The 27979-nt window shown below is 39.0% G+C and overlaps 1 protein-coding gene across 4 annotated transcripts in view; it reads left to right on the top strand.

Annotated features, from left to right (window-relative positions):
* DCLK2 (doublecortin like kinase 2) overlaps window positions 1-27979 on the top strand; it is a 137146-nt gene that overhangs the window by 86746 nt on the left and 22421 nt on the right. For all 4 annotated transcript variants that reach the window (XR_009555798.1, XR_009555797.1, XM_060246659.1 and 1 more), the window contains 5 exons: window positions 8723-8792; window positions 10849-10957; window positions 20505-20562; window positions 26588-26707; window positions 27436-27582. Coding sequence is in view for 2 of the 4 variants with exons in the window: in XM_060246659.1 (XP_060102642.1) it covers window positions 8723-8792; window positions 10849-10957; window positions 20505-20562; window positions 26588-26707; window positions 27436-27582 (504 nt within the window). In the remaining 2 variants the exon portion in view is untranslated. The remainder of the gene's footprint in view (window positions 1-8722; window positions 8793-10848; window positions 10958-20504; window positions 20563-26587; window positions 26708-27435; window positions 27583-27979) is intronic.

The raw sequence follows: 27979 nt of genomic DNA, 5'->3' as shown, positions 1-27979 counted from the left end.
AATGGTACTGTTAGGTAGGTTAAACTTAGTGTATATAACTGGTCCAAAATCACTCAGCAGGCTTCCATTGCAGAATGGGAATTTGAACCTGGGTTTGACGGATCTTAGTCCAACCCTCTAACCACTATGCTGAAGGGGCCAATATGGAAATGAAGGATGGGGAAAGAAGATTTTTTTGTGGTAAATTTATGAAGTCATATTTTATGCATACTTGGAGATGTATAAATCTGGGTTTAGTTTATAGATTAGCTACCTTATTCACCTCCCTTGCTTCTTCCTCTCACCCTACCTCTCTTTCTCCCTTTTGCCACCTCTTTCCTTACTCTCCTTCATGCATGTCACTTCCTCTCTCTTTCTGCCTCATCAATCTGATTTTCTGCCTTCCCACCCCATCATTATTTTTGCCCCATTACTCTCCTAGACTCCAACCTGCTTCCTCTCCCCACCCCCCCACAGCAGCATTAGTGGTGGTGGCAGCAGCTCTCCAGGAATCACAATGGATCTCCCACCTACAGGTCTAGGAATCTGTTTTGCTTCCAGTTCTTTTTGATCAATAAGCCTGACAAGTCTCATCATATTTTAGATCTCAACAAACTAATTTATGATTAACAGAGTTTAAGATGGTTACTCTCACTTCTGTGTTACAGTTATTAAAACACTATTCCTGGTTTGCAGTTATCAATCTACAAGATGTTTCCTTTCATGTGGTCATCCTTGAGGATTATAGACGTTATCTCTTTTTCAAATTTAAGGGAGGAGTTTAACAGTATTGTGTTTTACCCTTTTTGTTGGCTACTGCCCCCTGGGTAATCACGAATTGCATGGCATCTGTGGTTGTCTTCCTCTGGCTCAAGGGGTGTATTGTATTTGTGTGCTTAGATGATTATTATTAGTAGCTGAATCCAGAGAGGTGTTGGCTGATAACATAGCGTTGACAATCAAGATTTGCTGAGAACTGGGTCTTACAGTTAATTGGGGGTGGGGGGGGATCAAAACTGGAACTCACTCAAATAGTTCAGTTTATTGGAGGCCTCATTAGATTCCCTGTCTGCCAAGACCTGTCTTCTGTTTGCCAGGGATACAGCTACAAAGGCCTTGATTAGTCACGTCTGTTGTGGTTTTAAGAGTGTGTTGCTAATCAAGAAACTATTGGGGTTAATGGTAGCAATCACTGCTGTTTTACCAGTGGCCAGGTTATTCATGCAACCTCTACATGTGTTGTTTGTGGCCCTCTCCTCATTATCAGTTTTCTATACCTAGACAGGTTATTAGCCACTGTCTTTGGCAGTCACAACATGAGAACCTTTTTTCTGCATTCTCATTTGGAGGTCAAACAGCATGAAGTAATCATTACTACCAGTGTCTCCTTGGAGGGTTGGGGAAGCATTGTGGAGACCTCCTTGTCTAGGGAAAGTGCAGGAAAGCAGCTTGCATATAAATGTTCTCATTCAAACCAACAGTGTTTCTTCCATGTTCTATGTATTGCAGGCTACTCAATGAAGAAGTGTCAGAGATCTGACTTTGGGCTTTAAAACATGGCTATCTTTTGGGCCATCCACATTGCAGGAGAACATAATTCATTGGCCAATAACCTTAGCAGAATACAGACCTCCAATCATGAGTGGGCACTCACTCAGCAGTTCATTCAACCTGCTTTCAATCTCTGAGGATACCCCATGGTAGACTACCACACACCACAACACCAAGGCATGGTGCTTCTCTCTGACAAGCAGCAATCCCCTGCCCATGGGGGATGCTTTCCAATTAATTTGGAACAATATTCTGTTCTACCTATTTCCCTCCTTCTCCTTATGAGAGTGCTGATGAAGTTGCTCAAGGACCACTCAGAGACTATTCTTATAGCACCCTTCTGGCCACATCAGGCCTGGTTTACCCTTCTTCTCGAGGAACCTGTGTTCATCTGTCAGTTGCCCCAGATCTGCTCAGAATAGGGCAGGTGCTTCACCACAACATTCCCCACCTCCACCTTACGGCATGGAGACTGACAAGCAAATTGAGGAAGTTCTACTTAATTCCCAAAAGGCATCTATCAGAAGATCATATGGAGCTCAATGGAAATGTTTTAAGCTGTGGGCATGTCCTGAAGGCCATTCTCCTACTTCATGTCCTCTGTCTGTAGTGCTACAATATGTGCTCATTCTCAATTCCCAGGGGCTGGTGTACTCAGGGGTAGAATTCTAGCAGGAGCTCCTTTGCATATTAGGCCACACACTCCTGATGTAGCTAATCCTCCAAGAGCTTACAAAAGAGCCTTGTAAGAGCCCTGCTAGAATTCCACCTCTGGGTGTACTCATCTGTGAACGTGCACTTGGCAGCCAAATCAGCTTTTCATTCCCTTATAAGAGACCAGACTGTTTTTTTCACTCAGATTCTCTAAGCAGTTTCTGAAGGAGTTGTTAAACATGTATGTCTCATGCCCCATGTTGGTACCACAATGGTCCCTTTCATTGGTACTTCGGTAACTGAAGTTAGAGCCCTTTGAACCAATGTTTTCTTGTAGCTATATAACTTCAGTTCAGAGGGTTAGTGAACATCAACTCTTTTTGCTGAATAGGTACACATCAGCTCGTTTTGCTGAATAGGTAGTTCTTAGACCCAGCTTGGAATTTTTACCCATGGTGGGTTCTATGTTCCATATGCTGCAGAACATGCATTACCTGTATTTTCCCCTATACCCTCTTTGCCACTGAAATGCACGCTTCATATGTTAGATGTTAGAAGAGCAATGCTTTTTTACCTAAGAGAACCAAACCATTTAGGAAATATATTAATCTTTTTATTGCTTATACTGGGTGCAACAAGGGTAAGCCAGTTACCTCTCAAGCACTGTCTAGGTGTTACAAGCAGACAAAGTTGTCTTCCCCTCTGCGTATTTGAGCTCATTCCAGTAGGACACAATCTGCTGTGATGCTATGAGGTATCCTAATCTCAGATCTGCAGATTGGCTGCTTGGTCCTCTTTGGAGGCATTTGTGAAACACAACACATTGGATCTTCATTCAGGAAGGGAATTGGAGGTTGGCATGGCCATCCTGCATTTCCTGTTCCAGTAATTTTTCAGATGAGAACCTTACCCTGCCTCTTGATATGTTAGCTTGGTGACATCCCAATGGAGGACTGCAGAGAAAACTGAAGATGAAGTAGGGTCTTACTGTAACTGTTGTTCATCAAGTGTCTTCTGTGCAGGCGCACATTCTCTCTCCACCTACCCCACTGTGGGTTCTCAGAGGAATTTTTTTTTTTAGCGGTCATGGTGGCTAAGACAAGGCGAGTGGGTACCTTCCTCTCTTAGACCATGTGGGTATCTTTGGGCAGGAAAAGAATGGCTCACAATAGAGGGAGGAGGAGCGCTGCTTGACTTTTTAGCTTGAAAATAGACCTTTCCATGGCAGGCCTGCTTAGAGGCATTCCCAGTGTGTTCCTGAATTGCAGATGAACAGTGGTTACAGGTAAAAGCAATCCTGTTTAACACTTGAAATATCTGCTGAAGTTGGTAACCTTTCATTTCAGTTGACTAATGTAAGAATTAGTGTGTGAAAGACTTTGAGTGCTGAAGTTTGTGTATAAATGGTGTGCATTTAAAAATAAATAGCCATTTGGGTATATATTCAAACTGTGCTTTGTTCATTTGGTCTCTGAGTTACATGTACATGTATTTGAATTAGAACAGTTAGATATTTTGTCAGTACCTGAAATGTATTCCCAGCACTTTCGTTTCTGGGAAACTGTCCAAGCATTTACACAATTCAACAATTTAGCTTCCATAACAGTACTATCACAGATCTCTCAGTTTATAACTGACAGAATGTTGTATTCATGTTGATTTGTCACTGTGAAAGAAATGAATTTATAATTTGAGGGACTTAATTTTTCTGTTTATAAGAACCTCATAGCATTAGAATGAAGTAATAATCGACTTGCAAATGGTGACATGTTTTCTGGATTCCAAGCACACTTTTTAAACTAGTGTAAAGTTTTTGTATTTTCTGTACAGGGAGCACTAGGCAAAAAACCTTCAGATTTTGCCTTTCTTGTCATATGCAGCGTGGTATAAACAAGTGTGTATGGGGAAACTGCATCTTACAGCTACACTGCACAAATTTGTTTTATCTACAGCATCCATTGTCAAGCTTTTATATGTCTCTCTCTCTCTCTTGTCAATCATTTGTATTTTGCACCTTGCAAAATATGACAGGAAAGATCTGCCTTATTATTCCTGCTCTTTGTATAGCTCTTGATTTACATACTAATATTTTCTTTGAATGAACACACGTGAAGCTACCTTACGTGGAATCTACCATTGGTCTATCAGGGTCACTATTGCCTGGTCTGACTGACAGCAGCTCTCCAGACTTTAGAATAGGTCTTTCAAATCCCTGGTCTTTTTAACTGAAGATGCCAGGGATTAAATCTAGGTAGGGCTTTTTTTTTTTTTTTTTTGTAGCAGGAACTTCTTTGCATATTAGGCTACACCGTCCTGCATATTAGTCAATCTTCCAAGAGTTTACAGGGCTCTTCTTACAGGACCTACTGTAAGCTTGTGGAGGATTGGCTACATCAGGGGGGTATAGCCTAATATACAAAGGAGTTTCTGCTACAAAAAAAGCCCTGAATCTGGGACAATGTGTGCAAAGCAGATGCTCTGCCACTGAACTATGGTCCTTTCCCAGTATATCTGAATCTTTTCCTTCAGTCTGTTGCATAATATAGATTAGCATAAAATTTATGTTATGCTGTTTTAAATAATTGAACTTTATAATTTTAGAGCAAACATTATTTTTCTTATTTCAGAACATTACTGTTCATTGGAAAAATATCACATCCTCATAATGCATCTCTTTTCCCCACTCCCCTGATACTTTAACTGGAATGCCTTCCAGGATAAGGATTCACTGGCTATAATTTGTGGGGCTTCATTTTTGCCACTCATCACAAATTGTCAATTGCTGATTCATTCAGAAACTTGGCATTTACTCAACTATAATTGCAGCCAGAACAACGGAAAAGGACAATGTTCTTTTGACTGTTCTGGAAGCAGAAGATAGACAATTTAGAAACCGTGTAAGTTTTAAATAGATCCTGATTGACCCATGTCTGAAATGCTTTATCTTCTCATCCATTGTTTTGTTTGATGGGAATTAAAATCACATTCAGACCCTAAAAACAGGACCTTTGATATGAGTGGACTCTCACATTTATTTTTAAAATTATTTCAATAATTTTTTAGTTGCAAATGTCTATTAGGAATAGGCACAAACTGGGAAAATGCAGTCCATGTCAGTCCTTGGTTTGTGGCCAAACTGTGAACCAGGAGATTTGTTTGCAAACCAAGCCAGTTCTTGGTTTGTGGCCCTGCAAACTCCATTGAAAGGGACTGAAGTTCCTTTAACTGAGGGTTGCAGAAAACCCAAAAAATAACTGAGTGGTGAGGAGGTGCTCCCTGCTGTTCAGCTGTTTTTGCTGCTTTCTTGGGGAAGAGAAGCAAGGTTTTAAAGAGACTTTAAACCCTTGCTTTCTGCAGTATCCATGATCCATCATGAGCCACTTTAAAAGTGTGTGGAAATTTGTGATGGTGGGCCTCTCATGCACTTCTGTTCACAAACCGCAAACAGGGCAAAATACGCGATGGTTTTTGCTTCATGGTTCAATTTGTGCCCATCCTTAGAGTTCGTATTTTTTTTGTAAAGTAGTTCTCCAGAGCCCTGACCGAGATGGTCCAGGCTAGCCCAATTTTGTCAGATCTCGAAAGCTAAGCAGGATTGGCCCTAGTTAGTACTTGGATCATGGGAGACCACTGAGGAAGTCCATGGTTGCCACACAGGGGTGACCAGTGGTAAACCACTCTGCTCCTTTCCTACCTGGAAATCCCTACAGGATCACCATAATTCAGCTGTGACTTGCTGGCACTTTCTGCCACCGGTTGTCCAAAGGAAAGTAAACATGCTTCAGGGAGGAATTTTTGCACCCTTCTTAATTAAGTTTTATTTTAGCAATATTGTGGTCCTGTTTGCCTCCCTGTTTCTCATCCTTGGGCATCATAAGTTCTGCTATATGTAGATGGCAATTCATTTATATTTCCTAGGTAGAATTTAGATGACTATTAAGAAAGAATGATAACTTTTATCAAAAATAGGGATGTCCTTTTCTTTTACATGATATTTTGACAGGGAATAGAGTGAAACAACACTGTCTTTTGCAATTAATCTGTCTTGCACAAAACAGTGTGCCTTGTATGAACCTATATCTATCCAAACCCCTCTGAATATGAATGGTAGGAATTATACAAACATAGATGTCATGTTTTATCCGAATGATCTGCTTTGGGGATGAAATGCAAAGTCATCTTCTTAGTGCTCTGATACGTGTGTATAAATTGCCATCAAGTTGCAGCAGACATTTGGCAGCCCCAACGAAGGCCTTGAAAGCAAATGAGAAACAGGGGTGGTTTTGCCATTACCTTACTTTGCAGAGTCTTTCTTGGTGGTCTGCCTTTCAAGTACAGGCCAGGTTTATCTGCTAAGATATGATGAAATCAAGATATACTATGCCACTTCCCCCCCTCTGATATAATATGGATAAAAACACTTAATTGCAGGAATTCACTGTGGAAATGGAGTGTTAAATATGTGTGACAGAAGTAACTGGAATTATGCTTCTATTCTGTACCAACACAAAAAAACCCAAAAACAATTTCTAGAAAGATCTGGAGTGGCAAATAAGAGAACTGCAAATTATTACTAACATCATCTGTACTCACTCTTAAAATAAGGGGTGCCATTAGTGTAAACTGGTATAGATGGAATCATGCACAGTAAGAACCAAACTATATTTAATGCTAATCAACATGTAGTATAACATTGACTGTTTTGGGTTTGTTTGTTTAGGGGTTTTTTTTTTTTGCCAAATGCAGTTGAAGCAGCAGCAAACTAAAGTGGAAGGTGTGGGCAAGAGTGTTGTATTCTTAACTTTCTCCATTGCAAGACAAAAGACATCATACAGAAGATGACTTCTTTTAAAAAAAAATGGCAAGAAGGGAAGAGGTTCAGAATCCCTCAACCCTGCACTGGTCCTTCACTTAAGCTTGCTGTCTCCTTAATTACACTGTGTAAAATATACATCCTGCTATCAGGGATAAACTACACAAGACAGAACATCATAGGAAGTTTGGCCTTGAGCCAATGTAATAGTATATCTCAACAGATTTACTCTTTTCTAGGCCTGATTCTGTAGTACATTCTGAAAGAATAATTCTGTTTTATTTTGGTATAGGAGTCATCATGCAGATGCTCTTGGAGCCATTTGTGCATATTTGTCTGACCAGTAGTGTTATTTTTGTGTCTTCCTAAAACTTAAGTGGCAGCCAGTCTATTTTCTGTCGCATTTGCTGTCTTGATGACACAGCTTCCATTAGATGATTTCAGCATGTATCAGTATCCTGGGAGCTGTGAAAATAAAACCTTACTAGCAAGCTAAATTATTGTTATTACTAGTGAAAAAAGATTTAAAATATTTTGTTGTATAACCAATGACAATGTCAACTGCTGCAGGAAATACTGACCTTACATTTCCTAGTTCTGTCTAGATATTCTTTTGTTCATTCCTAAGCTCAAGCTAGAGCTGTGCTTTGAGCTTCCAATGTCAAATGATAAGAATTTGTGTAATAATCCTGTAACTAAAAGCATAGCCTGATGGGGAAAAAACCCAGAAGAATCATATTGAAGTGAAAGAAAGTGCTTAAAATTCCTAATGCTAGTTTAGTCCTATACATGTTTTATCTCACCGGGCTTTATTTTTACTTTTTCTGTATTTGAATTTTCAAGGAATTTGGAATATGTTGTTGAGGTTAGCTAGCAGAAGTGAATGAGAGGATAAGAGAACACCGATAATGCTAATTAGTGTAAAACACCAAAGGATGGAACCCAATCAAACAGTACCATTGCTATTTATTGGGTCTGACTATGTGTAAAGAGATTCTAATTGTTGGTTAATGTTAACCTGGATACATCTGTAGTGATTAAGGCAGCAATATAATATTGAGAACACTTTCCTGGGAGTAATCCCATTGAATAAAATGACATCTGCTTCTAGTAGACTTTATTAGAATTGCACTGTAAGATTTTTGGATGTTTATTCCTCTTTCTTTTGCTGCCTCTTTTGCATACTCTGAGCAGACAGGCAGTGTGCTGGTTGCACATAACAAGAAAATGAAAGACTATCTGTTTTCATTTACCTATTTTTAAATTGGTCTTGGATTCAATTATTTCTTCTCTCCTATTGTACCATTTAACTTTTCCTGCTTATATGAAGAACTTATTTCTTGTCATATGTTGTGTTTCTATGAACCACTTTACAGAAGTTTTGAGAAAGAACCCTTGAATTTAATCACACTAGATGAGACAGTTTTACAGGAGAGATGCTATTATTCTTGTTTACAGGAATAATGAAGAGACTGCATATCCTGTTTGTATTTTGAGTATATGGATTTAAGCTGTCCATGAGTAATTATATATTAATAAAAAGACTAGCAGAAATTGGGTATTTCCGCCATAAGAAATGCAGTAAAATCATATTTAGTTTTGACTGGTGGCTGTAAAATATGAAGAAAAGAAGGCTACTGAATGAATCTTGTTTGTATGCCAGTGTATATATATTCAGTGATATATTTAACAACTACAGAATTAACTCATTATATCTTCTGATAGATTCCACCACACTGTGAATCTTCTAATGTTAATGGTATGCCTGAACTATCTCCTTGCCTGAGTCCTGAAGGTAGGATCCAATAAAATGTGTAAATATTTTAAGTGTTGTCTAATCTTATTCAGTCTGACTTCTAGTCCTGTGTATTTTCACTGTTTCAAATGCACATAGACAAGCAGTGACTTTATTAGTGCAGAATCAAAACAATTATATTTCTAACAGTAAGTGAGACTGTGTAGAAAAGACTGCATGTTAAAAGCAGGATGAGTTTGTATTTCCATGTAGCAGAAATAGTCATGAACAAGAGGCATGCGAAGACTCACAGAGATAAGGGAAATCCCATTATTTTTCAACTCTCAGCTGGTGCAGGTGGCTAGAGTGTGTAGATCGGGGTCCTCAACCCCTGAGCCATGGACCAGTGCTGGGCCGTGACTTGTTCTTAACTGGGCCACCCAGCCTCACCACCCCCTGCCTGCGGTGCCTCCTCCCTTCCCCCGCAGTGCCTCCTCCTCTTCCCTCTGTTTTTACAATATTTGGGTTGGGGAAGGGGCCATGAAGTGCCTTCCAGGCTCTGTAAAGGCCGACCCCCCCCCCGATCACCTGATTGGCGGGGAAACCATGCAAACCATGGCAGCAGTGGCCGCTGAAAAAGCCACACTGCCGTTGTCTCCCCACTTCCTTCCGGTTTAGGGGGGGCGTCGGCCTTTACAGAGCCCAGAAGGCACTTCACACCCCCTTCCCCAGCCTTAATTTTGTAAAAACAGAGGGAGGAGGAGGCGAGCGGTGGCGGGGTGGTGAGGCTTCACGGCACCACGGGGGGGTGAGGCTGAATTTGGTGCCCCCACCCTGCCGGCCCTGGGGCCAAAAAGGTTGGGGACCACTGATGTAGATTACAAGATGGCTACTTCATAATATTTGTTTAATAATTACATTTTGCTGTTATTAGGTAATAGAATCTGCAGCTGGCCTTCAGTCTTCCATTTCATAGCTTAGGTCTTTCTCATTCAAGATTAGTATGCTTTTGAGTAGACCACACTGACTTATCGTTTCTTTCTCAAATGCTGAGATGTATTCTAGTATGATGAAACCACATATAAATTGAAAACTGTAACTCTCACTCTTGAGCCTGGACCAGTCAAAGTGTCTCAGCCTAAATTACATCACAGAGTTGATGGAGAGTAAGAGATCCTTCTAGGAGTGCCTGGTAGAATAAAAATAAGTTCTAATTAAAGATTGTGACACTTCAAATGTAGCCATGAATGTCTTATTGATAATTGGCCCCCAAATATGTTTCTAAAGTGCCACATACCAAACTACTTCTCTTGTATCTGCTACAAAAACCAATGGAATGGGGGGCGGGATTTAGCATAATGCAGGAAACAGGGCCACACAATTGAGGAAAATATGCATAATCAACCCAGTAAACCACCACAACCACCCTGACATCAAATTTAGCACAGTTGATGAACCACAAGGATGTCCTGAGCTGTTAGCTAAGGACCAAGTACAGGCTTTAAAATTATCTACAAAAAGGGGAAGGGCAGATGCGCAGCCCAGAAACTATTCAATCAAGTCAAATGTAGCCTAATAACCATCTCAGGCAGCTAGTCTAGAATGAGATCATAGCCACGGCACCAAAGACAGCTGAGAAATCCAGAAGAATCACTCTCCTGTTTCTCTCCCAATGAAGGTCATTTATCACAGGGGCAAATGCTGTTAAATTTAAGTAACCTATCGGTGCAATCCTAAAAAGAATTATACTCTTCTAAGTCAATGGTCTTAAAATGGTATAATTCTGCTTGGGATTGTACTGTTAATGAAATGGAAGATGTGCAATGATCATTAAATGTAATTTATGCCGCCTTGGGAATGTTAAATTCTGTATGAAAGCTGTTTTGAAGTCTGTCCGCTATCATAGCGCTGCAAGATTATGCAGCTTGGTTTAAGCTTTGCTTTTTTGTCTGTCTGGTTCTAGTTGTGATTTTGAAATGGCACATTGTATTTAAACAAAAAGCTATACCTATATTATAGCTAAGGATATAGTCAGAAAATGCTTGATGTCAATGAGAGATAATTCAAATTACTTTCCTCACTGTTCACCTTGCTTTTTGTCCTTTCCTTTCTGCAGGTGTGAATGGAAACAAATGCTCAGGGACATCAACAATTCTTGAGAAATACAAAGTGGGGAAGGTGATTGGTGATGGCAATTTTGCAGTGGTTAAGGAATGCATAGAAAGGTGATGAAGGAAACCACATAGCTATTCAGTTTTTTACTTATTCAAAGACTTAAAACTGTGCATTGAATGAACAAAAGGAAATCATTATAATTTAAAAGACAATCAAATGCCACATTTTTATCAGTTGTAATAAGGCATATTTCATATTTTTATGATTTTTATAAGTAAATATCTATTGCCTTTAGAGAATTATCAAGCAACATCAGCATCCTTCATAATAAAAGACAGTATTTATCATGGCATGTTTCCAAGAAACCTGTAAAATAATGACTCCCTAGGCAATTACCAGAATGTTCTGGTTATTAACTGGCATAATAATTGTAAACAATATCTAATGAAGTGTTCTTTTCACTACTTGTCAATCCTATCCTCCTAAACTGCTTCACCTAGTATGCATGCAAGAGTACTAAAAAACTGCTGTAACATGAAGCACACTGTTTCAGATATAGCTTTCCTTCAGTCTAACCTGCTTTACAGTTTTGTACTGCAATAAATTGATTTCCATTGCTACTTAATCAAAAGTTAGCAGTCAAGAAGTACTGAGACACCTGAGCAGAATTCTCTTGTTGTATAAAGTTTTAGAAGGAGGAGGCATCAGGTTTTTCATTTAGTCTTCCCTGGTTAACTCCTCAACCAACTACTCAATGTTTGAGCATATCTCTATTATTAGGGTACTCAGAAACTAGCACGGAATAGTACATGACAAAGGAAAATGTATGTGTATCATTGTGCTGAGGGGAGAATGAAATGAGAATACATCTATCTTTTTAAGGACCTTGGGCAGATGCCTGTTCATAGAATCATAGAGTTGGAAGGGACGTCCAGGGTCATCAACCCCCTGCACAATGCAGGAAACTCACAAATACCTCCCCCTAAATTCACAGGATCTTCATTGCTGTCATATGGCCATCTAACCTCTGTTTAAAAACCTCCAAGGAAGGAGAGCCCACCACCTCCTGAGGAAGCCTGTTTCACTGAGGAATTGCTCTAACGGTCAGGAAGTTCTTCCTAATGTTGAGGCGGAAACTCTTGATTTAATTTCAACCCATTGGTTCTGGTCCTACCTTCCGGGGCCACAGAAAACAATTCCACACCATCCTCTATATGACAGCCCTTCAAGTACTTGAAGATGGGGATCATATCACCTCTCAGCTGCCTTCTCTCCAGGCTAAACATCCTCAGCTCCTTCAACCTTTCCTCATAGGACTCGTTCTCCAGACCCCTCACCATCTTTGTTGCCCTCCTCTGGACCCGTTCCAGCTTGTCTATATCCTTCTTAAAATATGGTGCCCAAAACTGAACACAATACTCCAGGTGAGGTCTTACCAGAGCAGAGTAAAGCGATCCCATCACATCACGTGATCTGGACACTATACTTCTGTTCAGTTGTTGCTGTGCATGCTGAACATACTAAAGGAGGAATGGTAATGCTTGTGAGCATAACCCAGTGCAATTATAATTTTGGATATCGCACCATATGACAGTGAAGGACTCTGGGGAAAAGTGAAATTTGCTCCATGGGTTTCACTTAATCTACAGAAAAACCAGAAATAAGTTATCCCCCCCCCAAAAAAAAAAAAATTATATCCCCAGACAATGTTTCCACATGCATTAAATGGGGACATCTGCGGAGATGTAGCTGACTGGAAAGAAAGTATTGCCTGACATAAGAATGAATACTATGTAGTGGGAAGGTGAGCAAGCATAGGAAGGATGAAATAGTAGATTAGAAAGAAAGTTTGGAGGAAGGTAGTGTAGGTCCATCTAAGAGGCCTAAGGACAGAAGAAATGCAGGAAGGGAGGGAGGATGGAGGATTTCAACATGAAGATGTAAGGGCCAAGTCCAGGGGAGAGGGAGAGAATGCAAGACAGCATTTGCCTCTCCATTCAGCTATAGTCCATCTTTATGGCAATATTTCTCAACATTATCTAAGAATTGTCTTAATTGGGATTTTTCAGGAAATTAGTTTAAATCCAACCTTAAAGAAAGCCAGTATCGAACAAATATTGGTAGTGAATACCACTGAATCACTTGGGATTCTTTAAGCAGTAGCCTAACAGAAAAAAATTAAGCACCAATTTCTTCAATCCTTTGCTTAATATAGATTGCTTATGTAAGCTTTGCCTGGTTTCCAAGTGTACTTTAGAAAATGCCTCTAGTGCATTAAGATGTTTTTCTATGAAAATAAATAGCCATTAGGCAGGATGATAAATCTTAGCAATATACAGCTTGAAAAACTGACATACTAATAGAATTGGAAACCTTTTCTGCCGAGTGTTGGCATAGGAGATAATTACGAAGTTAGGAAAAAAAGCAAAATATCAACATTTAACCTGTAGCAGCTCTAGATTTTTTTTTTGTCTGTTATCCTAATAAGATTGCTTTATATTGCTTTTGCTATACAGAAATTCTTTTTTTGTCTTTCATTATGCGTTGGGCATTTCTCTAGTCTGTGTGGATGCTAAAGTTGGGCTAATACTAGGAAAATGTACTTGCAGTCCAGTGCCCTGCAGCAAAAAGGAAAAAGAACAAGAATAGTTGTAGAAATGATACTTGTCACAGTGACAACAATATTTATTTCCATCAAATGAACTTTGAACTTCAGTTATTTGCAAGCAAATTTGATGTTATTTGATGTTACTTATTCAGGGACATCACCAATCAATATGTAATGGTGGCAACAACATAATAATATTGCCATCCTGTCATTTCTATGCACAAGCACAAAATACCTTCAGGAACTGAAAGCCATCACTCTACCTTCGCAGCCTCTCTAAGTATCAGGTGACATATATGTAGACCTTAGATGCTTTTTAAAAAAAGGCTTAAAGAAATGCCAGCTATTTCAGAGACAATATATTTGTCTTACGTAACATATTTGTACTGAAGTCTGTGATGGAAATGAGTTTTTTATGAGAGGGAAAGAGAGCCTCTGGATAAGAGGAAAAAAGGGAAGCGATAATAGTTAGCCCCCCAAGTGACCATACTGATAATTGACTAGAAACTTAGTTGGACTGCAAAAGGTCAACTTTGTAACAAAGAATCCCAAATGCCTGAATAGTTTGACTGAAAAAAAAATGTTGTGACTTCTTTCTGATTCATTCCAATGTTCTGTTCAAACCGTAAATAAAAATCAGCTTGTTGTTTAACATTGTGGTATGGATGCGCATGGTCTCACAGGGCTTTTTTGTAGCAGGAACTCCTTTGCTTATTAGGTTACACCCCAGATATAGCCAATGCTCCAAGAGCTTACAGTAGGCCCTGTAATAAGACCCCTGTAAGCTCTTGGAGGATTGGCTACATCAGGGGTGTGTGGCCTAATTTGTAAAGGAGTTCCTGATACAAAAAAGCCATGTATGTGTATATATATGTAGCTTTTTTGTAGTCATATATGAATAAATGAATTTGTAGCCATATATGAATAAATGGTGGCAGTGTGTGAAAGAAGAAGTGCTTGAGTCCCTAGCCCCAATAGCTCTGTGCATTGTCTGAATGAAGGGTGATTATTAAAAGCGACTGAGCTACCCTGTTTCTGTCTCTGTGAATGAGAGGGGAGCATGTATATAAAATGGTGAGGGCTTTTCATTTGTTTTGAAAATGGCAATATGGGTGGTAAACTGTCTGCTTGGCCTACTTGTAACCCTGGCCCTGTGAGACAGTGGTTATGAAGGGTGGTACAACCTTTGAATGAGTGAAAAAGGGCATAATACAAGGCCTATAGAACCGAAGTGACCAGTGAAACTCTTCATAGAGTGGCCACCATTTTTGTTCCAGAGACTTTTTAATGTCATGTGCCTTTTAAAACCGTATGACAGAAAACAACATAAGCATAGCTCTACTCCATATAGAGGTACAATGATAGGAGCAGCTACGTGTATTGCTCTTATGCCTGTCAGTTTTCACCATCCTTCTGCCACATGTTCATTGAGCCAGTCTGACTCCCTTTCAGCTGAACAATGGCTTTTTTCAACTGTCCCTCTTACCAACATTATGTCAGCTCCCATTGGTTATTCTTAGGAAGAGATGAAACCTAAGTGGTCCATCAGACCTTGCTTGTTGTGTTCATGTCAGGTTACAGAGAACATCTTTTCATGTTGAATAGTTATGGAGAACCAAGAATGCTGTGAGATTGGTAATAAGTAGCAGCTGCAACAGAGTTCCCATGACTTGGTACTTATGAGGGAGTAAGTACATGAGGGGGTAAGTAAAGGAAGGTGTTACACCTAGAGGCTTTGTCTGTCTTCATACCCAGCCTAGCTTCTCACTGTCTCTCTAGCAAATATTTATTTATTTATTTATTTGATTTATATCCCACCCTCCCCACCGAGGCGGGCTCAGGGAGGCTTACAAATAGCTGTGTTTTGGGGATTCACCTGTTGAGAAAAAATAATGTAGCCTAAAGACAGTATTCTTCCTTAAACTGTCAAGAATGTCATGTACCTCTGCTTGTTCTCTTCTGTATACTCTTCCCTTAGCCCAAGGAAAACAGAGAGGGGAAAGAGACTTAACCCAAAAACTGGAATCAAGAACCTAAAAGTTAATATACAACTTAAGTGTAGTTTGGTAACAGTATTCCTTTTTTGCAGATTGCATATTTTCCCAGGGTTCCATGTATATGGGATATTGCTGCAAGCTATTAAATAAGGGGGACTTGTTTATTAACTATACACTTATTCCTTATTGTAAGATAATTCGTGTTCTTAGGATTTTGAGCTTGTACACGACCCTAGAAGTCTTTAAAGAGCTGGATTCAGGGACCTGAATGCAACTTGAGTTCTCTGCAGCTGCAGAGTAGCTGCAGAGACAGCTTCTTATAAAAAGAGGAGGACCCAAATGGGCTCAGAACTACTGCCTTCCCACAAGCTGTTTTGTTTTTCCACAGGGGGGAGGGGGGAGTTTCCCAGTTTTGCTGCTCCATGTGCAAAGGATAAAAAGGAGGAACAAGTGATATGAGAGCAATGCTATAGTACCCAGTAGCTACAATGTTATAATAGGATTGTGCTATTAATGCATATCCGGAGGGAAGCTTCCGGCTAGCTTACACCTAGCTTGAGAACTCAATGTAGCTTGCCAGATTTCTTCTTATATATATTTGGAATATTTATTAATTTTTAAGGTTTTATCTGTTTTAAATGTTTAATTGTTGACATGTTTAAATATTGTTTAATTTTTATGTCGGATCTATTGTTGGAAGCCGCCCTGAGCCACTTGTGGGAAGGGCGGGATATAAATTCTAAATAAATAAATAAATCCAAGGCTTTCAGTCTGATTTTAAAATTAAGAATTTTTTTTTAATTAAGTGAAAAGCTTCAGTTAAATGTTTCTCAGCATAAATGTCAGTGAAGTGAACTGATTCACTGGAGTGCTTTAAATTTAGCATTTCCAAGTAGAAAAAATAAATACCACAAGAACATCTAACTCGTGAACACTGTGGAAAGTGAGCATGGAAATATTGCTGAGAAATGAAAGTAATAGTTGTGCAGTGATCCTCCTACAATCATATTTTATGGTATTTCCCTTCAGTCAGTTTCTAAGCTTTTTGAATTTTCAGGAATCCACCTTCAAAATTCTTTTAAAATGATTGCCATTTTATCATGTAATCACAAAACCAGGGTGTGCTGTGAATTAACATTAATCTCAGTGGTCTAGAACATGTTTACATCTTTGGATATGAAGGATTCCAGTGGAAAGGGAGGGAAGCTTTAGTTATTGTAGGAAACTGTTTCTAACTGTGAGGTCTTTAATAAGACTTATACATTACTTGTATTTTGTTCAAGGTATTTCTGACAGTGGCATCAGCTGAAATATGCTGCAGGTGATTTTATTCTTTTAACTGGGAAACTCATATATTGATCCAGCTATTCAGTAATTTAGTATATAACATGGCATAGCTGAGAAGCCTTCCAATTTTAAGTCTAGTTGTGATAGATTTAAAAGTATAGAGCTTGTTTCTCAAATGACATTGAGGTGCTATTTTTTTCTTCTGTTCTCAGTTCAATTTAACTGTAACTATGACAACCTAGCCAGACACAGCTGTGCTTTCACACCAGTGATATTATTCTGCCTCACTATGTTGTTCCATAATAGGCATCGTTAATGCATGCTATTCTGGCACTACACTTGTGCAGCATGAATTGGTTAACTATAACAGATTCAGAATATGTATAGAATTATCACTGTTTTTGCTTTTTATGGCAAATTGGGCACTATTGAATCATTTAAGGGGAGAAATTACTGCTCAGCAGTCTTCCTGTAATTCAGGCAGTTTTGACAAGCCCCATAGAAACAAAGGATGTATGACTACATGTTCATGGGTCATTCCAAAATAATGTATAAAGCTAGAATTTGTGACCAAATGAACCCTTGATAAGGAGCTACAGCCAATCATGGCCCTGTGCATTTTTATGATGCATGTTTTTTTAAAGGCACGCCTTAAAAAGGATGAACTCTTTCCTGCTAGCATGCGTTTCATGATAATCTAGGTTGGAGGTTATAAAATCCTTCTATAGAATTTTCCTTTCTTATGATTGCCTTGCTCCATTTGGGGGTCCCTTGTTTTGTCACTCAGGACTGCTCCTTTTCTTTTAAACTTATTCGGCAGCGGCAACAACATAAAAAAAACCCCTGTCTCTTTTCCTTTCTTCCAAAAGCTGTAAAACAATTTTGAAAGTGCAACATAATGTTCTTGGGAAATGTAGCATTTAAAACATAGGAAGTGAGGAAGTGACAGGATTATGGATTTTGCTGCCACTACCAAGTAAATTCATGTAATGGGGTTGTTAGGAATTCTTAAGGAAGATGGAGGATTATGTACAGGAAGATCTGATTTGGGGACTTGAGCTGCTAGTCAGTACAATGCAAACCCCAATACATTGGAAGCCACTTTCCTGAGCTGGGATGAGGATTTCCAAAGGGGTGAGTACAACTTTTAAGACACTCCTCCATCCAATAGCAACAAAATCTCTATGCAACAATTGTCTCATAGTGGAATAAGAGGAAGACAACATTGGATTTATACTCCGTCCTCCACTCCGAATCTCAAAGTGGCTCAAAATCTCCTTAATCTTCCTCCTCCACAACAGACACCCTGTGAGGTGGGTGGGGCTGAAAGAGCTCTCACAGAAGCTGCCCTTTCAAGGACAACTCTTGCGAGAGCTATAGCTCACCCAAGGCCATTCTAGCAGCTGCAAGTGGAGGAGGTGGGAATCAAACTCGGTTTCCCCCAGATAAGAGTCTGTACACTTAACCACTGCACCAAACTGGCTCTCTGATTTCTGAGTGCTGATGTAAATTGAATCATTGTCTTTTTAATATGCTTCTCAATAATACTTAGCATTTTATATTGCACTCTCAGTTTTTGGCAGCTGTTAAGTTCCACGATAACTTACTTTTAGGTTCTCCTTCTGTGGGATGAGGGTTTATGACTTAGGTTGTAAAAACAGTAAGAAGTAAAGTATAGCTTTCTTAGATGTTCATAGCATTTCATACATTGTCTAATAATCCTTTCTCTCATATTGTCTGAAAGGCTGAGGGATATTTCTCTTCCCCTCCAAAGCCACTTGCAAGACCTGAACCACTGATTTCTGTCATATAGCAGTCTCTTAGCTACTGTGCTACACAAATTCACATAGTATTGTGTAAAATTTCTGTGACTATACTACACATACTGAGTTGAATCTGGCATAAACATTCTGCTTGCACAAGGAGAAATTCAAGAATAGGACCACAGTAGTCACTTGCACGAAGTCAAATTTAATTGTATCCTCCCTTGAGTTCCTGCTTGTGCAAAATCTTGTGCAGCCAATTTCTAGGCACTATGATATGTAGGGAAGAAAGTGTTAGTGGTTGCACAAGATCTTCTGCAAGTGGAACCACATTGTCTGTTTATGTTTTCACTTGCCCATCTCTGGTTCCAGGCCACTATTTGAGAAATAGTATTTGTGTTTTACTTTCTCTTGAATACTTTTTTTATTAAGTGCATTTCTATATAATCCTTCCTGCCATGTTCTCCTCTTCATGTTAACCTTGCAACAATCTTGTAAGTTAGGTTAGGCTAAGAGAAAGAGAGTAACTGTCTCAAGATCATGCAAATTTTACTGTAAGTAGAAATTTGAACCCAGATTTCCCAAGTTTTAGTCCAGCCCTCTAATTTGTTATATCACACTGGCTTAGGGTCGCCAAGTCCAATTCAAGAAATATCTGGGGACTTTGGGGATGGAGCCAGGAGACATTAGGGGCGAAGCTAGGAGCAAGGGTGTGACAAACTTAAATGAACTCCAAGGGAGTTCTGGTCATCACATTTAAAGGGACGGCACATCTTTTCAATTCCTTCCTTCCATAGGAAATAATGAAGGATAGGGGCACCTTCTTTTGGGGCTCATAGAATTGGACCCCCTGGTCCAATCTTTTTGAAACTTGGGAGGTATTTTGGGGAGAGGCACTAGATGCTATACTGAAAATTTCGTGCATCTATCCCAAAAAACAGCCCCCCCAGAGCCCCAGATACCCGCAGAACAATTCTCCATGATTTTCTATGGGAATAAATCTCCATAGGGAATAATAGAGTTCCCAGCAGACATTTCCCTCCCCTTCCCCAACTTTCTGATGACCCTGAAGCAGGAGGAGGGTCTCCAAACAGGGGGATCCCCTGCCCACACCTGGGGATTGGCAACCCTACACTGGCTTACTTTTTTGTATTTTTAATGATCATTTAAATAAAAAAAAATCAACTTTTCAGTCTTGGATAGAGAACCAGTGTGATGCAGCAGTTAAGAGTATCAGACTAAAATCTAGGAGGCTCAACGTTAAATCCCCACTCTGCCATAAACTTTTCTTGGGGATGATGGACCGCCACACCACAGGATTATTGTGAAGATAAAAGGGGATAAAAGAGCCACATGTTCCACCCTGAGCTCCTCAGGGGAAGGGCAGGATAAAAATGAATTAGATGGATAGATAAAAATACCTGCTCCCTCCCATTACTAACTTAAATGAAAATAACTCCACACAGTTGGACTGGTTTCTCGGTAACTGTGCTTAGGTTTACTAACAGCCTTCTTATTGCAGTATTACTGTAGATGTGTAGAATGGCCATAGAATATTTCTAATACAAATTGCCTGTAAAATATTAATGTCTATTAGTTCTAAAGCCATATTAAGGTAACTGATCTAGTACATTTAAAAATAAATCTCTATATCCATTTTTTATCAGAAATGACTGGGAAATCTATAACCTATGTCATGTGATTACAAGGATGCCAGTTAAGAAGATGTTGAGCTAGTTTAGCATATGACACTAAAGCAGGGGCAGAATGAAGCATTAGGTCGCACCAGAGCAAATGATTGCAGTAAGCATAGTACTGGTAGTCAAGGCAACAACACATATGGCTTGCAGGGAAGCAAATAAAAGCAGTCCTACCATCATTTTTTCATCTATTTCCATTGATCAAATAATTTGTATCACTCTGCACTATAAAAAAATGAAAAACAAATGCACAATTCAGGTGGAAATGCATGTATTTATTTAGTATTTTTGTTTGTTTGTAGGACCACTGGAAAGGAGTTTGCTTTGAAGATTATAGACAAAGGAAAATGCTGTGGAAAGGTATTAAAAGAATATAAAATAGTTTCATTGTAGTATGAGAGATCCTTCCAAATTCATCTCATCCAGGAAGTTACTGGAAGTTTCCAAAGTATGGCAATTGAATACCTAAACTGGGATATAAAATTCTAAGTGATCAAGATTCACTGTTGTTCTGGGAAAATTGTCCCATTACCAAACCACTGCTAGGGTTCATTTTCTGATAAGAACATTTACAACTATTTATTCATCAGTGTTGTATATTTCTGAATGTTGTAAAACTTCATGTGCTTCACAAGTATGTGTTTAGTAGAATTACACTATTTAGATAGCACTGTTATTGCTTGTAAATTGTGTTTGTAAATTGAGTAAATCAAGAGAAACCCTATCCCACCTGTTTCATTAATTGGACAAAGAAAATGCAATAGCATCCAATATCCTTTTGATAGCAAAAGACAGCCTAATAGATTTGCTTCATTGTAGCAAGTGTTAATAATAGAAATATCTACCCGACTGTAGTGTCTTTAATTACTTTAGTATTACAGTTCTACAGGCAAGAACTGCCCATTGCGTCTGAGTTAAATTATTTTTCCCATAAACAATTTACTGTCCATCAGGACTTCAAAGTAAATTTCTAGCGTATTAGAACCATGGGTAAATATGATTTCCGCTACAGTTGCATGATGCCAAAAGAATTTTGCTTGTGATTTTTATATAATAGAAATTGTAGGTGTATTTATATACATACAGACCTACACATATTAAATATATATTTTACTTCAGGATACTGAGGGTGAAAGTAAGGAGATGGGGGCTGGAGGTAGTAGTGTTTCCAGACTTCACCACTAGAAACGTATCTCAGAGTTGCACTACAGGTCCACCTTAATGAATGCAGAAAGGCATTTTTCAAATTTGAGCCCAGCCACTGTCTTTTTTTTTTTTTAATCCTTTTTGCAGTGTTAACCTTTTTCTTTGGTCAATGTAATATGATCTAAATGACTGAATTTCCTGAACCCTTATCATTCAGGTTGCAAGTCTGGGTTTACATGTTTGAATGCTTGGCCAGTATATGAAACAAAATGCCGGTGGACTAGATGGACCACTGGTGTGATTATGCAAGTCCCATACGTTCTTACAGTGGACTGATTAACAGAAATCTTTAATTATTGAATGGCATAAAGAGTTAATGACAAAAGTAGCTTTCTAATCACCTGCAGTCACAAGCTGGTTCACAGCTTTGTCCTAACCATGTGTACTCAGAAGGACATTTATTTTGCATTTCTACCACTGAGGAAAATGTTTTTAAACTAATATTTTTAAAAAGGAAACTTTTTCCTGGACTCCATTTTCCAAATGAGGACATGTGTTAGAGTTCTTTTCTTGTCTTGTGTTACTTCTGACAATCAGATGTTGGTAACAAACAGGAAAGAGCCATCACTTGTTTTGAGAATCCAAAAGCTGGACTAGGGCTTTATCCACATGGCAAGGTTTTTCTGTTTTCCTATCACTGCTGCTGTGAATGCAGACACATTCACACTGTCAACAGAGCATCTGCCCAGGAGTTTTGTGTATTCTCCATCAACCACCGTTATACCTGCCTTTTCTCCAGGTGCATCATCAGAGGTTTTTTTCCATCAGTTTCTTAAAAATGGTAATTGCTATTATGGTATAACAATTTATTGCTGTGATCCACTAGTTTTAGTGAACTCTGACAATAGATCTTTACAACATACAATGCCATAGTGATTTAGCAATGACAGGCTTTAACATTTAAAAATGTTGCCCCGAAGCCCTCCCATGGTACAGGGGAAGTGGTGGCTGGGCAGGAGGGACTGAGACAGGGAAAGTAGCACAGATGTGTCTGGGACAGGGGTGTCGAACTCATTTGTTATGAGGGCTGGATCTGACATAAATGAGACCTTGTTGGGCCCGGCTGTGCCAGAATGGGCTGTGCCATGTCGCATTGGGCCAGGCTATGTTGGTCCTCCAGACCATGTGTGTGTACCTATTTAAGATTAGGTAGCAGAGATATAAACTTTATAAAGGACACAGACAGACACAATTAAATATTTTTTTTAAAAAAAACCTTACAACATGCTTGAAACGTTAGTACTCATTGGTCTTAAAGGTGCTTTCTTTGTATTTCTCTGGTGGGATTCAGGGAACTGGGCAAAAGAATCTCTGGCTCTTTCCTTCATTCCCCAGGGGACTGGGGGGGAGAGCCACAGCCAATAGAAGAAAGAGAGGCTTGGTTCAGTAGCTCTGCTGTGCAATTGAGAAAACCTGGAAAAACAAGCTCTGCCTTCCTCTCCCTTCTCCCCAAGGGAGGAGCCTCAGCCAATGGAGAAAACAGATTTTGCTCTGTAGCTCCTGTGCGATTGAGCAAGCCTTGCAAAGCAAGCTGTGATGCAGAAGGAAGCAAGAGAGAGGGAGATGGAAGCAGATGACAGCCAGTTGCTTAGGGGCCTGATAAGAGCCCTCTAGGGGCCTGATTCAGCCCTCAGGCCGAGAGTACAACACCCCTGGTCTAGGAGCTTTAAAAGGCACACCTTTCCATACACACAGTGTGCTAATGCACTGACTGTGATCTTTCTGAAAAGATTTTTTAACCAGGTTAAAGAAGGAGAAGGTCCAGAAAGTGGATGATTTGAGGGTGGTATCATATGGATGCTCTAGAACCATGTTCCATGTTGAAACTACCTAGATTAACCTTGGTCTGATCCAAGGCAGTTCTTATGTTCATGATTCTATTTAAGTAAGATTGTTCTTAATTTTTTCCCTGTACTATGTAAGATTTTTTGAATTGAGAACAACAAAATTGATTGTCAGTAATGGTAATTTTTCTAGTATAACAATATAAGTTGTATTTTTTTCTTGTATTAGGATACATGTGACAATGCACAATGCACTGAACTTTCATGAGCTTTAGTTTTTTTAATAAAAGCTGCCATTCACATGTATGGCTTCCTCTAAAAATGCAGCATCTCTTTAGAAAAAAAGGGGTTGCACCAAGAATTAGACAAGAGGGCATGCACTAACCAGAGTGCTGCTGTTGTTACACCAGTAGTGCAGTGAGAGATAGGGCAATTTTTGTAGTGTCAGCCATGAAGCTGACTAGGTAACTTTGGCTAGTCGTTATCTTTCAGCCTGATGTATTTCACAGGGTGGTTGTGAGCATAAAACAGAGTAGAGAATCACTTATAATGCCTTTTCTCTGAAGGAAATATAAGAGACTAGAAATAAGGCCCATTATGGGAGAAAATACAGCGGGGTCTAGAAATAGGCTCTGTGTGAGTGCCCCCCACCCTTACTGTCTCCCCCCCCCCCCGGTGGCCATTTTCTGTAGGGTAATTGATCTGACTTCAGATTTTCATCTCCTCCCCCTCCCCTGATGCATCTACCTAGGAAAAGTACAGCCTTTCTCCATAGTGTGGACCAAAGCAGCTTATACCATTCTCCTCTTTTGGAGAGCCAGTTTGGTGTAGTGGTTAAGTGTGCGGACTCTTATCTGGGAGAGCCGGGTTTTATTCCCCACTCCTCCACTTGCACCTGCTAGCATGGGCTTGGGTCAGCCATAGCCCTGGCAGAGGTTGTCCTTGAAAGGGCAGCTGCTGTGAGAGCCCTCTCCAGCCCCACCCACCTCACAGGGTGTCTGTTGTGGGGGAGGAAGGTAAAGGAGATTGTGAGCCGCTCTGAGACTCTTCGGAGTGGAGGGCGGGATATAAATCCAATATCTTCTTCTTCCTCTTTTCCTTTTGATCTGCACAGCAACCCTGTGAAGTAGGTCAGGCTGACAGTCTATGAGTGATCTGAAATCACAGGGCAGACCAAAGCAGGAAGGAAGCAACCTCAGCAAGGTATAATGACAAAGAGTTGACCCTGCAAAGTAGCCATAACTAAAGCCTAGAAGGGCATTTTTGTAGAGGTAACAATGCTTAATGGATTTATGCTGTGCTATAGATTTAATGACATGCACACAGTGTGATTCTTAGTGATGGATCAGATGAAGATGAGTAGCCATGTTAGTCAGTCTGTAGCAGTAGAAAAGTCTAAGAATCCAGTAGCACCTTAAAGACTATCAAAATTTGTGGTAGGATGTGAGGTATGAGCTTTTGTGTGTCACTTCAGATATCTGAAGAAATTTTGTTTGTCTTTAAGGTGCTGCTGGACTGTTACTCTTTTCTAGTTGTAAAACAGATTGTGAGTTTAATTTGCCTTGTGGGTTTGGTGTTATAATGCATTCTTTACTTACTACTGTATTTACATGTAAATCAAATTTTTGTAATTAGTGCTGATTAGCATAAACAAGTTCAGTTTTTCTTTTCTGTTATCAAAACAAAATGGAGACTCAAATGAATGAATATTGCAAAGGGTAGAGTGAAACACTGTGTGTATGTTTGTGTGTCTGGGTGCTTGTTTTTTTATAGCCCACTTTTCTGACTGAGATTTGAGGTAGATTATAAGATTTTAAAAAGACCCAATGCGATTGCATAAAATATCCAATAAACAATGCAATAGGACCAAGATTACAACACTGGAAAACATTGCAAACAAAACCAGTAAATGCGAGATCACAGAAGACTATGTAGTAAAAGATGGCGCATACAATAAACAGTGCAATAGGCCACAGTCCTTTTTGCACCCTTCTGAACACTGTAGTTGGATGTGCCTAGACCAGTGCTTTTTCAGTTGTAGGCTCCCTGGTGGACCAAGAACAGCCTCTCTGTTCCTTGCAGTGTGACCCTGATATTTGAAAATGTGGAACTCTGGATTGGGATAACTTTATAGAGGCAGGTATGTGATTAAATTGAATAGGAATCTTAAAGTAGGTTGCATTTAATTATGTTGGTTTACATGAAGGAAACTTCATGCAGAAATGTAATTTCAGATACCATCTGCAATGCAGAAGTTTTTGGCAGGCATAATTGACTTTCAGTTCTTTTGGCTGATTTCCACCTGCACATCAGATTTGTCTATCTGAAGATGTGTGGCCTGGATATGGCACTATGTATAGTTATAAATAGCTTTTATTCAGGTCTGTTGTCTCTTAAATAAGAGATACATGTTTGCATAAAGCCTATTTTAACCTGTTCAAGTTATTTTGTTTGTAGCGTCTAATCTACTTGTTTGTTCTTGTACATTTTTTGTGGCAAAATGAGAGAGTTCACTCCATACCTCATCCTAACTGTAGATTCCTTCTCTTCCAGCCCTATGGCTTTGTCTTTAGCTACGTTTCAGCCATGTTGCTAAAGCACATGCATATTTGTTTTTCTTTTCTCTAGCACAGATTAGTTTGAAGCAGGTTTATGTTTGTTCTAGAAGGGTTATTGATGATCTCACGTATCGGGAAACCAGTTTTAAGACATGCCTGGTGTACACCATGTTCACATGAGGAGATACATGCTTAGCATGTGGTTTTTTAATAACTGTCATTAGGATAAAATGAACCCTACAGATAAGTATGCTGATTGAATATAGAAGCCACTTGATTAATAATCCTGATGCAGGAATAATAGAATTTAATTTTTTTGGCAGTGCTTATGCTCATCCACTGTAATTTTCCATACTAATGCATGAAGTTCATTGGCTTAGAATGTTTGCATTGTGATGAAGATGTGGTTTCTAGTGAGGCTTTTTGATTTCACAAAGTGTTGGAGCAACTGTTGATTTTTTTTTCCAGGAAACACCACTGTAATATATCTAGTTCGTTTCTTAAAGAGGACAGTATTGAAATACTTATCTGATGACTGAAAAGAAACATGATTTTTTTGTTTTGTTTTCTCTAACATGTACTGAAGAAATGTTACAAGATTTAGTTGCAGATGTGTAGAGAATTTTATTTTGAATATTTTGGAATCTCTTGTTTGGAAATATTTGTGAGATAGTTGAATCAATATCTGTGTTTCACAATGAATTTATTTATTACACAGAAACTAATACAGAGATGAATAGTGTTGGAAATCTTAGTTCTCTCTTAAATCATATTTGAAACTATGTTGTTAAAGAAGGTTGCTTTTCTTCCTGTCATTCCTTCCACAACAATGAATAGGAACATTTGATTGAGAATGAAGTATCAATACTACGGCGAGTGAAGCACCCTAATATCATCATGTTAATAGAGGAGATGGATACCACAACAGAGCTTTATCTGGTGATGGAATTAGTCAAGGTGGGGAGTTTATTGTTGTTGAATATGAAATAATAGAAAATTTATGTTCAGGACCAATGTACAGAAGATGTTGTAGATGCATCTATTTTTGAATAGAGTCCCTTCACTCAACCCATAATTTAAATCACTAACGCTGTATTCCTATGAAAATTAGCTCCAGTTGGAGCTTATTGATTTGAGTAGATTACACTGAGAAACCATGCACTAGATCTCACTGTAAATTATGGCCCAATGTCCAAATATATCCAGTTCTGCTTCTTGCAAACCATTTACTGTTGATTATAAGATACTACTATGAGGTAGTAGTGCACAGAACCATTTTATGTAAGTTGTATTTGTATACAGAGTTGTCATGGAATGAAAATGTAGAAATCTGTTTCAGAAATAATACTGTGACTTGAAAATGTGACATTTAATTTAGTCCCACATATATGTTGTACGCAGTGTATAAAACAATATTTATTGTTATATCATGTTTCTGTTAAGCATGCTAATTTCTCATGGATTGAGTCCATTGTGAGTTAGTTTTTTGCCAGTCTAAAATAAACATTTATAGAATCCTTTGAGACAGTTTTAACTAAGCTGTAATAATTAAATTAGCTTAAGGCATTCTTATGTGAACTTGACTTTACATTTTTGATACATTATACAACCTAAGTGTAAACTGCTTCTCAACAGTAATAAGAGCTGATGAAATTTACTGAGTTTTCTTTTTTTGTCTCTTACAGGGAGGAGACCTTTTTGATGCTATCACTTCCTCCACAAAATACACAGAACGTGATGGAAGTGCAATGGTCTACAATCTAGCCAGTGCGTTGAAATACCTCCATGGTCTCAATATCGTACACAGAGATATCAAGCCAGAGAATCTTCTAGTATGTTCTCCCACCTCTCTTCTGCATTAATGTAAATGCATGCATGTGGTAGGAAGCAATCAGGGGTTTTGAGGTGCACAAATTTAATAATTGTGTGCTTGAAGTTAATCACTTTTCATGAAATATTAATAGACTTTGGTCACATGATTTGCCTCTGACATTTCCCAAGTCCTATCCTTATTTACATTTTGATTGCTGATTGTGTCTTGGGTAAGCGAGATTTCATTCCTTGTTATCAACAAAGACTTCAAATGCAAAAAATTAAATTCTTTGTAAGAGCAAACTTAACAAATGCTTCTGAATTGTCCAAAAAATTCTATCTGCTATTTAGTCTCATTGCATGGTTATATTGTCTGTGAAGGAAATTATTGGAGTGTCAGGAAAATAAAAATGTTAC

The sequence above is a fragment of the Heteronotia binoei genome, chromosome 9, assembly GCF_032191835.1.
Source record: "Heteronotia binoei isolate CCM8104 ecotype False Entrance Well chromosome 9, APGP_CSIRO_Hbin_v1, whole genome shotgun sequence".
In the NCBI taxonomy this organism is placed as follows: Eukaryota; Metazoa; Chordata; class Lepidosauria; order Squamata; family Gekkonidae; genus Heteronotia; species Heteronotia binoei.
This window is presented reverse-complemented; position numbering and strand designations above follow the sequence as displayed.